The following is a 12,867-nucleotide window of genomic DNA, read 5'->3' on the forward strand; positions in this document are numbered from 1 at the left end:
TTGATTAATACACCGTCTCCAGACTCTCCATATCAAATTCACACTGTGCATTCTTTAGCCTCTAGTTGACATTGGGAAAAACATTTTAACACATTGACCTGGGATTATCAACTTTTTTGGCACACTTTGTAGAGCAAAGTTCTTACTGCTCAACAGAAGGCCCATCAATGTCACAGATGGCCTGGTCACACAGCTGAAGTTTGCTCACACTGGAGGGGGAGCATACACGTGTATATAAACATGCGCCACCCACGGTAAATCCAAAGGTTCTAACCACCTGCACTTGCTGGTGAGGTGTGTTCAGCATCACTGCCACATTAAAACAGAGGCAACTGTAAATGAAATTAAAACAAAAAAAATAAGTGATCCGACATGGGGTAGATAGAATGTTAGCATACTGTATAAGGCATACACTGTACACTCAGTAGGGAAACATAATGGCTCACTGGCCAAGTAAGCATGACTACCACACATAAAAATGTTAACATTTATTGCTGTTTCTGAATACCGCATTGAAAGCAAAAGCATTCAGAGTATACACAGAAATTATACAATTATATATGGTTTCACAAAGGCAGTGAACACATACTGTATTACAATCTACAAAATCTACTTTACAGAAATTTAAAATTCTAAATATCAAAAAGTACAGCTGCAGAAACGGGTGTAGAACTGTAACCAGTAACTGCACTTGATATCTGTCAGTGGAACGACGTGGTGACATCACAATACAAAGAAAGCGGAAGTCGTCTTTGTACTTACAGCTGGTTTTGGAAACAAGAACTTGCAGACAAAATAAAACGTACTCCAAAAAAGTAAGTCATTGAGCTGAAATGATCATATAAATTATGGTGATTCACTGCATCCAAAAAGGTAGCATGTTACATAGGATGCCTCTTCAAAAGGTCAATGTTATAGTATTCTTCAGTGGGGATGGTAGTGTAATCAGAGCAAAAGTTGGTTAAAATTAATATAAGGACACAATGGACAAAACTACTTCAATGTCTCCCATCGCACGAGGAAACAATGAAGGAAACAAGTACAAATAATTTAAAATAAAAGCCTTGGTGGCACTTGAGCAAAGACAAAAGTTGTGGTGTGTGCGCGTGTGTAGGGATGTGCTGATGCTGCCGCTTCAAAAACTGAAATGATGCAAGTAAGTCCATCACCAGAACGATAAATAATAAGTGGCTGATGGTGTGGCTTTGTTCTGACCCTTGTAATGTGGTTCTGAAAAATCCAGAGGGCAAACTAAAAACACTGGAACTAAGGGTTACGAAACACAAACCTCTACTTTGTCAAAAACAGCCAAATTGTTGGGAGTGGCAGAGAGAGAAAGAGAAACCAAAACACAGCATCCTAAACAGTTCCATCTTCAAGAAAGATCTCTATCCTCAAGAATTAAACCAAGGCTGAAACAAATCCCTTTTAAGACCCACACGTCTCCGGGGAAAATTTTATAATAGAAGGTAAGTAAAAATATTCCAGTTAAAAAAAAAGAAATAAAAGAAAATCTAAATGTATTTGTATGCCCACATCGATGCCAAGTAGCCATTTTGGAAGAGTGTCCAAAAGCGTGACAAGGCGTTTGTTTTTATCTTGAGTAGGAGGTGCAGTTCTCCCCCTCACCAGTGACAGTCAGGCTGGATTTGAGGACAGAGGTGTTTCATGGTCACAGAAAGGCTGCAGAGGCCTTCAGCCTAGTCCTGTTCCATGGGCTCGTCACTGGTCCCAGTGTTCAAGCTGGCACTTTCCATTGCACCCTCTACGGGGGGCTCTGGCGTACTGCTGGAGGGGGCAGGGCTCGCGTCTTCACTGGCCACTGCGGCGCTCTCCTCGCTGCTACTGCTGCTACTACTACTGCTGCTGCTGACTGGGTCGCTGTTGCTCTCCTCGCCATCCACGCTGTTGTCTGGGCTCTGCAGGACACCCGCGGGAGCCTGCTGCTCAGACTGGTCCATGTCATTGCCCTCCTCCTGGGAGCTGCATGGCAACTCCTTCTTTGCCTTCTCTGCCTCCTTGTCCGGGCCTGCAGTCACTTCCGACTGTGTGCTGGTTGGTTCTGTGAGGGGTGCAGACAGGGGTTCAAATTTAGAAAAAAGGCTTTAAGTCTCACTTGATCGCTCTATTGCGGGGACAAGTACAATTCTGGAAAGCGGGCTCTGAGAAAACTGCCAGCCCATGTAAAAGACAAATCAGACAAATAATTCTACATAAGCAGCCAGAGGATTTCCCAGAGCATTTGAAGGCAAGTATTCAAGAAACAGAACAAATTGGGAAGTGTTGCTGTACGTCAGAATATATATCACGTCCTCCACACAATAGAATGATAGAATTCCGCCAAAGGGGAGGGTGTAGACAACCACGTCTCCTGCACTACACATGGAGTCAGCAGTTTCAACGAGAGAGGAGGTTTATGCCATGGCATCTTATTAGATAGATGCTAGGTTTGATATTTATCTGCTATCCTAACTACTTTGTAGCAATTGTTTCCGTAGCACTTTTTTAACTTGACCGATTACCCTGCTGTTCTTTCATTCAGTTCACTCTGTGTGACTAGTACTAAATGCCTACATTAATTGTATCAGCCCAAAGTCGGTGTGCCCATGACGACTCTTACCTTGGTCTTCAATGACCCCAGCAGCTTCGCTGGAGGCCTCCTTCTCTTCGCCGTCTCTCTCGTCCTTCTCCTGGACCATGGCCTCTGCCTCATCAGACAGGGAATCGGCAGCACGTGTAGGACCGAGTGCATCCGCCTCCTGATCTTCCTCTTCTTCCTCTTCCTCGTCTTCATCGTCGTCAGCGAACTTAAGTCTTTTCACTTCATGCTGTTCGGCCTCCATGTCTTCCTCCTCGTCGTCGTCGTCAGAGTGCTTGTTCTTCACCGAGCTGCCGGGACCACTCCCCGAGGCAGACACCTCGCTGAGAGACAAACAACACACAACCTCAGGGCATATCATTCCATTTCCATTTAGTGGTGAGACTATTCAAATAATGAATTTCTTGCTCTTTATTCCATATTATAAAATGTAGATAAATGTTTCACTCCTCGGTAAAACACATCAATAACAGTAAGATGTCGGTTTCAGATTCTTTTTTATCATCATCCTATTAATATATTACTGCCATTGTATGGTTTAAAATTAATCGCATAGATTACTTGAAATTTTTGGGGATGTTAGTTGCAACCTATTCTCTTTGCTACCAACTGACCTGGACTCTTTGTCACTTTCTTGCTCTGTTTCAGGGTCTTTGTCGTCAGTGCTGTCGGGCAGCCCGTTGGCTGCTAAGGAGCTGGCCAGAGAAACCTTTGGTCGGTTCACGGGCCGCGGAGTACCGGGACCATTCACTTTTCTGCAAGATGAAGATTTGGGGTGGCAAAACACAAGCACAATTATAATAGAGAACTGACTGTATGTACATTTTGGATCAAAGAAGGAATCTAACAGTGTTACCTCTCTGTGAATGTAGCCGTGTTCCCAGGAAGCATCACTCCATTCATTCTATTTACACTACTGCATCCGTTCTTCCTGCACAAGCCAGAGGTTCAAATGAAAGGGTAGTGTTAAGTAACAGAGCAGTAATCTCTGCTGCAGCAACAGCAATGCCATATTATTATTTATTTTTTACAAACACACAGTAGCTGCCACACTTACTCTGAAGTTGGGTGCACACAGCTAACCACCATTACATTCTAGAGGGAAACAAAACACTTACAATTCAGTGACAATACTCTTGAGTGCATTTTTTTTAAGTTCACAGAACATTAAAGACACTCACTTTCTCCACTCCTCTGAGAAATTTATCTGTTCCTGTGTAGTTCCTCTTGGGCTCTGTGAGCAGCTCACACAAGCGCTGGATTGTAAATGGGATTCTGAAGTGAAAGGAAGAAACGTTTAGATATTTCCCTTATAGACAGATATACATTAAATAAAAACAAGAATTGCCAGGGTGATTTGCATTGGCCTTATTCCACTGTCATTTTAGAGAATAAGAGCCACTGGGAGTGCCCAGGTTAAAAACACTTCTGTCCAATGAAATAAGAAGCAATCTGGAGGCAGTATTCATTTGTGTACATGAGTCAGGCACCATCCATCATTTGCCCAAAACTGGACTGTATGCAACATGGGACACTTCAGTAGATGGCGCTGTTGTGTTAAAATGTCAAATTGGCAGTAACTTTTTAACACAGGTGAAGGTTCAAAGTGTTTATCATCCAATACAGTGGGTAGCAGCATTATATAGGCAATGGAATCCTTGTACTTCAAGCTTCCCCAACAGCTTGAATACCAGTAAAAAGAAAATAGAAGAAAGGATGGTAAAATCATAGTAGTAATAATAATACGTTCGGCAATGTGTTTGGAAGATTATGTCTCTGTTGTAACCACCATGCTTCTTGGCAACAGGGCTGGGCGATATGACTAAAATGAATATCACCATTATTTTAAACTTTTGCCTTGATTACAACTAATGAACGGCTATTTAAAAAAGTGAAAATAGCAGATTTACAAGTGTCACGAGCAACACGTGAGCTTGTAGATTGGCCGTTTCGCTATTTTTGTACACCACCATTGTGGTTTAATAATACAAGGTGGTCAATCAGAGTAATCGATTACAAAAAGGGTGTGTGTGTGTGTGTGTGTGTGCACCACCCACATATATATTAGGGCCGGGACTTTATGATGCGGTGCGGGTCACATGCGGATTCTTTTTATTAATTAATTAAACGACGATAAAACAACAGCGACAACACACTCTACTGCAATGTAGAAATACTCTGTTACAATTAAAAGTCCGGAATTCAAAATGTACTTGAGTTAAAGTATAAAAGTATCAAAATGTACTTAAAGTACCAAAAGTTAAAGTACATTATACAAAATGTTTCAAGTTTTCAAATGTATACAAATCTTTTGAAAATAGCAGATCTACAAGCTCACAATGCATCGCGCTTGTAGATCGGCTATTTTCTAATGGCCGATATAGGACTAAAGTGGTTACTGTATGTTTTGTAATAAATCAAAATCCGCAAAGTACAAAGTAACTAAAGTTTTCAAATAAATCGATTTGCATTAACAATGGAAGGGTTAGGGGGTACACACATTTTTTGGTCGGTGTCCAAAACTCACTTATAGGGGGCGGCTACACCGCCCCAAAAATCACACCCAGTGTTAAGTGAGCGGTGATATTTATGAGTTATTAATTTCATCATGCATCTCGGTAGCCAATCACAGCACGTCCTGCGAAGTGACGTGCTTACATTTTTTTCATTATTATTGATTTCATCATACATCTCGCTAGCCAATCACAGCGCGTCTGCGAAGTTTGAAGTTCATTTCATCATGTGTCTCGCTAGCCAATCACAGCACAGCACTGGGTGTGATTATTTTTTTAGCCTATGGGCGTGTTTTCCACAGCATGGCGTCACAGCGAAAGACAAATTTTCACGGCGGAAAGAAAAACTTTCACCACGGAGGGGTCCTAAACCCTCTTATAGGAGCAGTTGCACTGCTCAAAAATACCTCAAAATTGTACTTAAGTACAGTACTTGAGTACATGTCCTTAAAGACGTTAACCAAAATCCATTTGAAAACAATTTCTCACTGTTCTCAGGTCAAATATTGTTGTGTGATATCCCAGTCCTCATACATACACACACACACACACACACACACACACACACACACACACACACACACACACACACACACACACACACACACACACACATATATATATATATATATACATACACATATATATATATATATACATACACACACACACACACACACACACTCACAAAAGGTTCGGAAACTTAACTTGGGCCTATTATTTCTCCCCTTCAATAATACCAATTGGTATTGTATTTTATACCAATTTAATTGTTTATTAGTCACCTTTACAACAAGGTATAACTTGTAATTATCGTGCAATGAGCAACACAGCTAAACATATGGGTAGCGCACCCAAAGAATTTGCCTAAATCCCCCAATATTTCAGCTGTGTTGCTAATTCCACGATCCTTACGATTTATATCTTGTTGCAAAGGTGACTAATCAACGATAAAAAATATTTAAAATACAATACCAATTGGTATTATTGAACGGGAAATATGTTTCCAAACGTTTTGTGAGATCATTCTCTCTCTCTCACACACACACACACACACACACACACACACACACACACACACACACACACACACACACACTCCTGCTTCTTATTCGATTAACCTACATGAACAAGACTGGTTATTGGATATTTTCGGTTAATTGCCCAGCCTTACTTTAGTTTGTACCGTTGGAAAGCCTGTTTCCCTTTTAAATGGTTCCATTTGTAAGGAACATGCATTTGAGGGAAGAGCAGCTGTGTATGTGGGTTGAAGATGTGGCCAAATGCCAATGCTTAATTGGCATTTACTTATTCTGCTGTGCTGCTCATCCCACAAAACAAACAAGCTTTACAAACGCCAAACGGTATAAAATGTATTGCCAAGAAGAAGCATTGTTACAACAACAGAGACATGGATCTACTAAACACAATGTATTCTGTACCTTTGGTTCTATGTTTACATACACAGATTACACGACAGACTGCTGAAAAAATGACTGCGGTTTGTAACTCAATACCTACCCATTGTATCCCTTTACTATCTTCAGTATCCTTTCCTTCATATCCTCAAATGGAATAGACTCCACGTTGGGATTGGCTTGCCCTCTTTGCTCGGGTGCTGAGGCTCTGAAGTCATCCATCACTTTCTCCAATTTGAACAGGAAGTAGGTTTGAAACTGAGACCACTGAACCCTGGAGAAACAAAAGGTACGCAGAGTGATGATAATCAACATGATCCGGGAGTTTCCAGGACAGTTGGTCCAGCAAATGCATAAAAATGCAATAACTATATTTGAGGTACATTTTTTAACAGTCATGAAAATGTATATAGAAATATTCAGACATTGGGAAAACGTACTTTAAGCCAGTCTCTGAAATTCAACAATATTATTGAATGCAATGTTGAGCATGATTTAACACCTACGGCGGTGACTGACAAGCTGCGTGTCCTACGTTACTGCCTTTGATTGGCGAGCTCCTACATGCTTGCATGACAATCACAACACGGGGAGGCGGGACATGGGCAGTGGAGCAGCGTGTGAGAGAGGAGCTTAAGTTTTACTAAATTATTAAAAATGTTAAACGGCATCGCCGATCCGTGCGGATTAATGCAGCTTTCGGGCGCGCTACTATTGCTTTTCTGGGTACCTTTGAGAAATCTCTGCAACTTCTAAGCGACGAGCTATTAGCCCGAGACCAGACAGTGGTAGCCGCGAGTACGAGAGAGAGTGGTTTGAGCATCAAGGGACCCTGGATATCGCCTTCCCAAATGTAAAAAAGGTAAACAGGGTCCCGAAAGGGGCTATTACTTATCCAAAGAATCATCCAGTGTTTGTGTGTTTGGGGCTTTTAGGCCATGACTGTAAGGGTAGCTGTGTTTTATTTGCTGATCTTACTTACAGGGTCTCTCCAGTCTTGGCAATATGACATAGAAACTGTTCCAGGACAGGAGTGGGCTCCTTCTTTCCTTTCTTATCGAAGTCTGAGGAGAGGAAGACAAGACAAGTCACTGAGACAATAAACTCACATGGGTGTTGTTAGCAATCCACAGATGGATGGGCTTTGATTTAAACGCAGTCAGGAAGACAACTCAGGGACTCTCTGGGTTCCTTTAAGGCAGGGGTTTTCAACCAGTGGTCCAGGGACCACCAGTGGTCCTTGAGGGGGCTCCAGGGGGTCCCCAGCCAAATGAATAGTTAGGAACCAAATTGACCCTTATGTGTCTCTCAGTTAAATGAACACTAATGATGATGATACAGTGTAGATTGGGACCCCCAAGAAATCAAAATGGTTGAGTCCCTTACATATCTTTTCAAATGGGGGTCCGTGGGCTGATTTGTGTCAATTTGGGGGTCCTTGACGGGAAAAAGGTTGAAAACCACTGCTTTAAGGGGTCTAAAAAAATTACCCTGGCAAGTATGCAACTCTGACAGTGTACAAATTAGGGTCCATTTGGATACTGTCAGAGTTAAGGGGAGACCATGAAATGTAAAAGTTTGAGAACCATTGAGCTAAACAAGCATCTGGCTAATCAGAAAAATACACTGCCTGGAAAACGGTCGCTATTTACATAACACATCTAACAGGCTTAAAGGCAGCAACTGTTAGGAGGTGTAGCTAGCTAACTCGGTTGCTAGTTCATTTTAGCTAGCTGTGGGCTAGTAAGAGAGGATATACATCAAATGGTTAATTGTCCAACATGAGCTAAAAGGTTGAGCACCAGCAACTTAAGATAATAACAACCTAATAATGTGGAACAAATCATAACAAGACTGTTGTTGTTAGCTCTGTCGAAACTGACAAAATACTCAGTAAGGTTAGCTGCCTAGCCTAGCATACAAAGCTAACCATTTCAGTGTTGCCAGATTTTGTCAAGAGAAATAAGCAACCAATTGGTCTGTGAAAACAAGCCCAAAAGAAGCAATTATAGGCCTTTAGTGACCATGAGTTGGAAAAAACGCTCACAGGTGCGACGCGTTGTGAGCTTGTAGATCGGCTTTTTCCAAAAATGATCTTTAACATTTTTTAACAAATGTGGAAAAACTTAACACAAATCTGGTACATGGGTCGACTGGCACCAGTGGCACGTTATATGATCAGTCCGCAGACAAACGGGATGTCGTTTAATCCACTGGGTTAAAACAACATTAGGGAACACAAGCCCAAATAAGCAACTACGCTTTAGAAAAAAGCCCAAAAAAAACGAAAACACCGTTACTTACAAGCAGTGGTGTTAAGTAACTAAGTACATTTACTTAAGTACAATTTTGAGGTACTTCTACTTTAGTGGAGTATTTCTAATTTTCAGTACTTTTACTTCTACTCCACTACATCTCAGAGGAAAATATTGTACTTTTACTCCACTACAATTATTTTAAAACTTTAGTTACTAGTTACTTTGCAGATATAAATTATGACATTATAAAACATTCATTTACCCCTTTAGCCCTATTTTATACATAAGCTATTTGAAAATAGCCGATCTACAAGCTTGTAGATCTGCTATTTTCAAACATTTAGTACTTTTACTTTTAAGTGCATTGTGATGCCATACTTTTGTACTCAAGTACATTTTGAATTCCGGACTTTTACTTGTAACAGAGTATCTCTACATTGCCGTATTGATACTTTTACTTAAGTAAAACATTTGAGTACTTTTTCCACCACTGCTAACAAGCGAGTTTACGGAAAAAAAACAAGCCCCAAAGTCGCTTATAATAAACAGGCCTGGCAACGCTGAACCATTTCCGTGAAAAACTGCTCGCAATATTAGCATTAGCCGGTAACATGGTACCTAACGAACAGTGTTGCCAGATTCTGTGAGAGAAACAAGCAACCAGGTCTAGGAAAACCAGCCCAAAAGAAGCGACTATGGGGCCACATGAGCACTTTAACATATACATCAGCTATTTGAAAATAGCTGCGATGCGACGCGTTGTGAGCTTGTAGATCGGCTATTTACAAATAAAATCTTGCAGGGAAATGATAATAAGCAGATCTGGCAACCCTGCTAGCGAACATGTCTAGCTATCGACAGTTAGCTTAGCATCGAGGGTCGCTACAATCCATCAATTCGGACAGATATAAGCGCCGCAGAAGCGCAAAAACACACGTATGTTCCGACTCGACACGAAAACTATCGGCGTGAGGTTCAAGTGACCTTTGAGCGCTTCTTGGAGTGAGTCAATTTCCATCATGTCGTCGCCCTCTGTCAGTCTTCTGGATGCGAAAAGGCAGACTGGCGGCGGCTAGCGTCGTAGCTACTGATGCTAGTATAGTAGCTGCGTTTTTACCAGCCAGCGTTGCCAGGTTTTGCGAGAGAGACAAGCAACCCCGGTCTAGGAAAACAAGCCCAAAAGAAGAAACTAGGCCCTAGTTACTAGGGCATATTAGGCCATTATGAACACTTTAAATACATATAATTTAATTATAAACATTTTATAAATACATTTATAAAATGTGGAATATTTGGAACATTCTAACAACATAAATCTGGCACGGGCTCCCTGGCACAAAACATTTTCAGATCATATGGGGTTCAAATACATCTTAATTTGGGGGTCTGTCAGTGACATGAAAATATTTGAGAACCACTGGTTAAAATGATTTAACAATTGTGAAGCAAGCCTAAAACATCAACTACACTTTACAAACATGCCCAAATAAGCCACCACACTTTATAAACAAAGCCCAAAAAAACGCAACCCGCAACTACCAATATTTACAAGCAACTTTACAGAAAAACAAGCCCAAAGTCGCTCATAATAAGCAGACATGGCAACACTGCCAGCGTCAAGTCTTCTCAGTCTTCGCGAATGAAAATTGGACTTCCGGTCAGTGGACTTCAAAGTAAAATACAAGTTGAATAATAATATGTTACAAAGTTTATTTTTTTATTTGTTTTATTATGACAACCAAAAAAGAAAAAAGAAAGAAAGGACAGAAAAAAATGCAGTGTAAATAAATAAATGCTTTCATGCCGTGGCCAATTAACAGTGTTTCTTGTAGACGTTTTGAGGCATTAAAAAAGTATTGGGAAAATAATTATAAAGTCATGTTCCCACAAACCAGCTGATATTCTGCTTATTTTTTAACTATGTTATTCTGATATTTTTTAACTAATGTGTTCTACTGGTTCTACTGGACAGAGAGAGGTAAGCTTTAATTTCGAAAGCGGAATCAACCAATTTCCTGTGGAACAGTCGTTTATTCCAGTTGTTACAAAGCTGGCATTGCAAGCAGGTCGCAGGTTGTTTCCTAATGTTGTTTTAAACCAATTGTTCTCAAACATTTTTCAAGTCAAGGACCCCCAAATGTATATGCATTTGTCTGCGGACCCCCATCTGAAAATATTTTATGCCAGGGACCTCCATACAAGATGCGTTGTTGTTAAAATGTTTAAAACAAATATTCCACATTTTCAAATTTTCTAAGCCAATGTATATGTTTGAAGGGCGACGGGCTCGCATCTTTTGGGCTTGTTTTGATAGACCTGGTTGATGTTTCTCTCGCAAAACCTGGCAGCACTGACAGGCAGGCAGTTCTACTTTTCCAGAGAGGGAGAATCATTTTTTAATATGGCGCTGGCGAGATGCCTGTTGGTTCAGACTTCAATCCAAAATAAGCCAATATCTTACTTACGGTCGATCAAACAAGCATAATAAAGTCATGCACAAGAATGTAAGCTGGGCGCAGTCGAGGTTAATCTGTAGTTTAATTAAAATGATTAACTATCCTTGGATCATCATAGATGTATTTGATTGATTTTGACGTTTGCATATCTCAGATAATAAAGCTAAAGCCTTTAAACCAGACTCAATAAAATACATCTAGGCCTATTATAGTCTTGATCCAAGGCCAATGATTAACTTCGCCTTCAAGTGGATAATATATTTTTTGCTGACAAAGAAAGTAGAGATGGAACTATTTAAAAAAAATGTGTTAACTATTTTAACGGCTATAAAACTTTATATATAAAAAAAATTAAAAAAAAAAAAAAAAAAAAAATATATATATATATAGTGTGTGTGTGTGTGTGTGTGTGTGTGTGTGTGTGTGTGTGTGTGTGTGTGTGTGTGTGTGTGCGCGCGTGTGCGCGTGCGAGTGCGTGCGTGCGTGCGTGGTAGGGAATTGTTGTTAGTTACTTTTCATCTGCTATAGCTTTTAAAACAACCACCAGAGGGCAAAATTATAACTTTCCCCCTGTAGTGGCCCCAGCACCTCTCATGGTTTTCAGGTGAAATCTCACTGGATGTCCAAAAGCATCCTCAAAGATATACATGCTATACATCCATGTCCTAAATGGAAATTCAGTCAATGAACCATTCTATATTATGTACTGGAACTGGACAAATAAAATATTCTGACATGCCAGGTTGAGTTGGGAGATAGGGTCCATCTCTTCAGCAAATGATCTAGAGGCCAGTGGTTCTCAACCCTTTGAGGCTGTGACCCCCCAAAATAATCATATTTGAATTGGGGACCCCCAACATAATCATCTTTGAACTGTGGACCCCCCAAAATAATCATATTTGAACTGGGGACCCCCCACCCTGACAAGCACTTGGAATTGTAGGAGTTCAGGCATTAAATTTAGTTTGACTCGGTTCCACAGATAAATATTGTGAAAATAGCCGATCTACAAGCTCACAACACCTCACAACGCCTCTTGTAGATCGGCTATTTTAACAATTTGTTATATTATTTGACAGTTTGGCCAGTGTTTGACCAGTTTTTATAATATAGTTTGTTGATTACCTTTGTTGCAGTAATGGTCTATTTTCCTTCTTTCTTTTTAGGTTTAAAAAGTCGTAAAAGTCCTTAAATTGTCACTTCATTGTCATCTGGGGACCCCCCTGATCTAGGCAAGCATGAACTCAAACCGGCTTTAATATCGGTAAAACTATCAGTGGATGTATGCTAAATTAATGGAATGCTAGGGAATAAGACCTTTTAATATGCCAGGTAACGGCAAAGTTCAACTTTTGGTCATATTTCTACAGTATGTTCTATGCATCGGTGCATTTTTGGCTTCTGTTAGCTGTACCTTCTGCCATGAGAACCTGTGGACAGAGAAGATGGATGAACACTTAAAAAACTTACCATAATGTTTAGCGTAACATTTGTTATACTACACTGTATCTATTCCAGTTTAAAACTGTACAGGTGGCATCAGGAAACATAGCAATGAGTATTATACTGCTTTGAGTTATGCAGGGGGGAAAAATATCTATTTATACATGGTCGTACAATGGA

The 12,867-nt window shown here is 40.4% G+C and overlaps 1 protein-coding gene across 1 annotated transcript; it reads right to left on the reverse strand.

Annotated features, from left to right (window-relative positions):
* Positions 1-475: 475 nt before the first annotated feature.
* Positions 476-9,885, reverse strand: ppp4r2b (protein phosphatase 4, regulatory subunit 2b). The gene is made up of 9 exons (XM_084061461.1): positions 9,773-9,885; positions 7,513-7,594; positions 6,634-6,804; positions 3,781-3,874; positions 3,657-3,694; positions 3,456-3,530; positions 3,214-3,354; positions 2,621-2,922; positions 476-2,062 (listed from the first exon to the last, which is right to left on the reverse strand). The coding sequence occupies exons 1-9, from the start codon at positions 9,807-9,809 to the stop codon at positions 1,701-1,703; spliced, it is 1,302 nt and encodes a 433-aa protein (XP_083917587.1). The 5' UTR covers positions 9,810-9,885; the 3' UTR covers positions 476-1,700.
* Between the last annotated feature and the right edge of the window lie 2,982 nt (positions 9,886-12,867).

Source organism: Gymnoscopelus microlampas, assembly GCF_963454915.1.
Source record: "Gymnoscopelus microlampas genome assembly, chromosome: 7".
NCBI classification, from domain to species: Eukaryota; Metazoa; Chordata; class Actinopteri; order Myctophiformes; family Myctophidae; genus Gymnoscopelus; species Gymnoscopelus microlampas.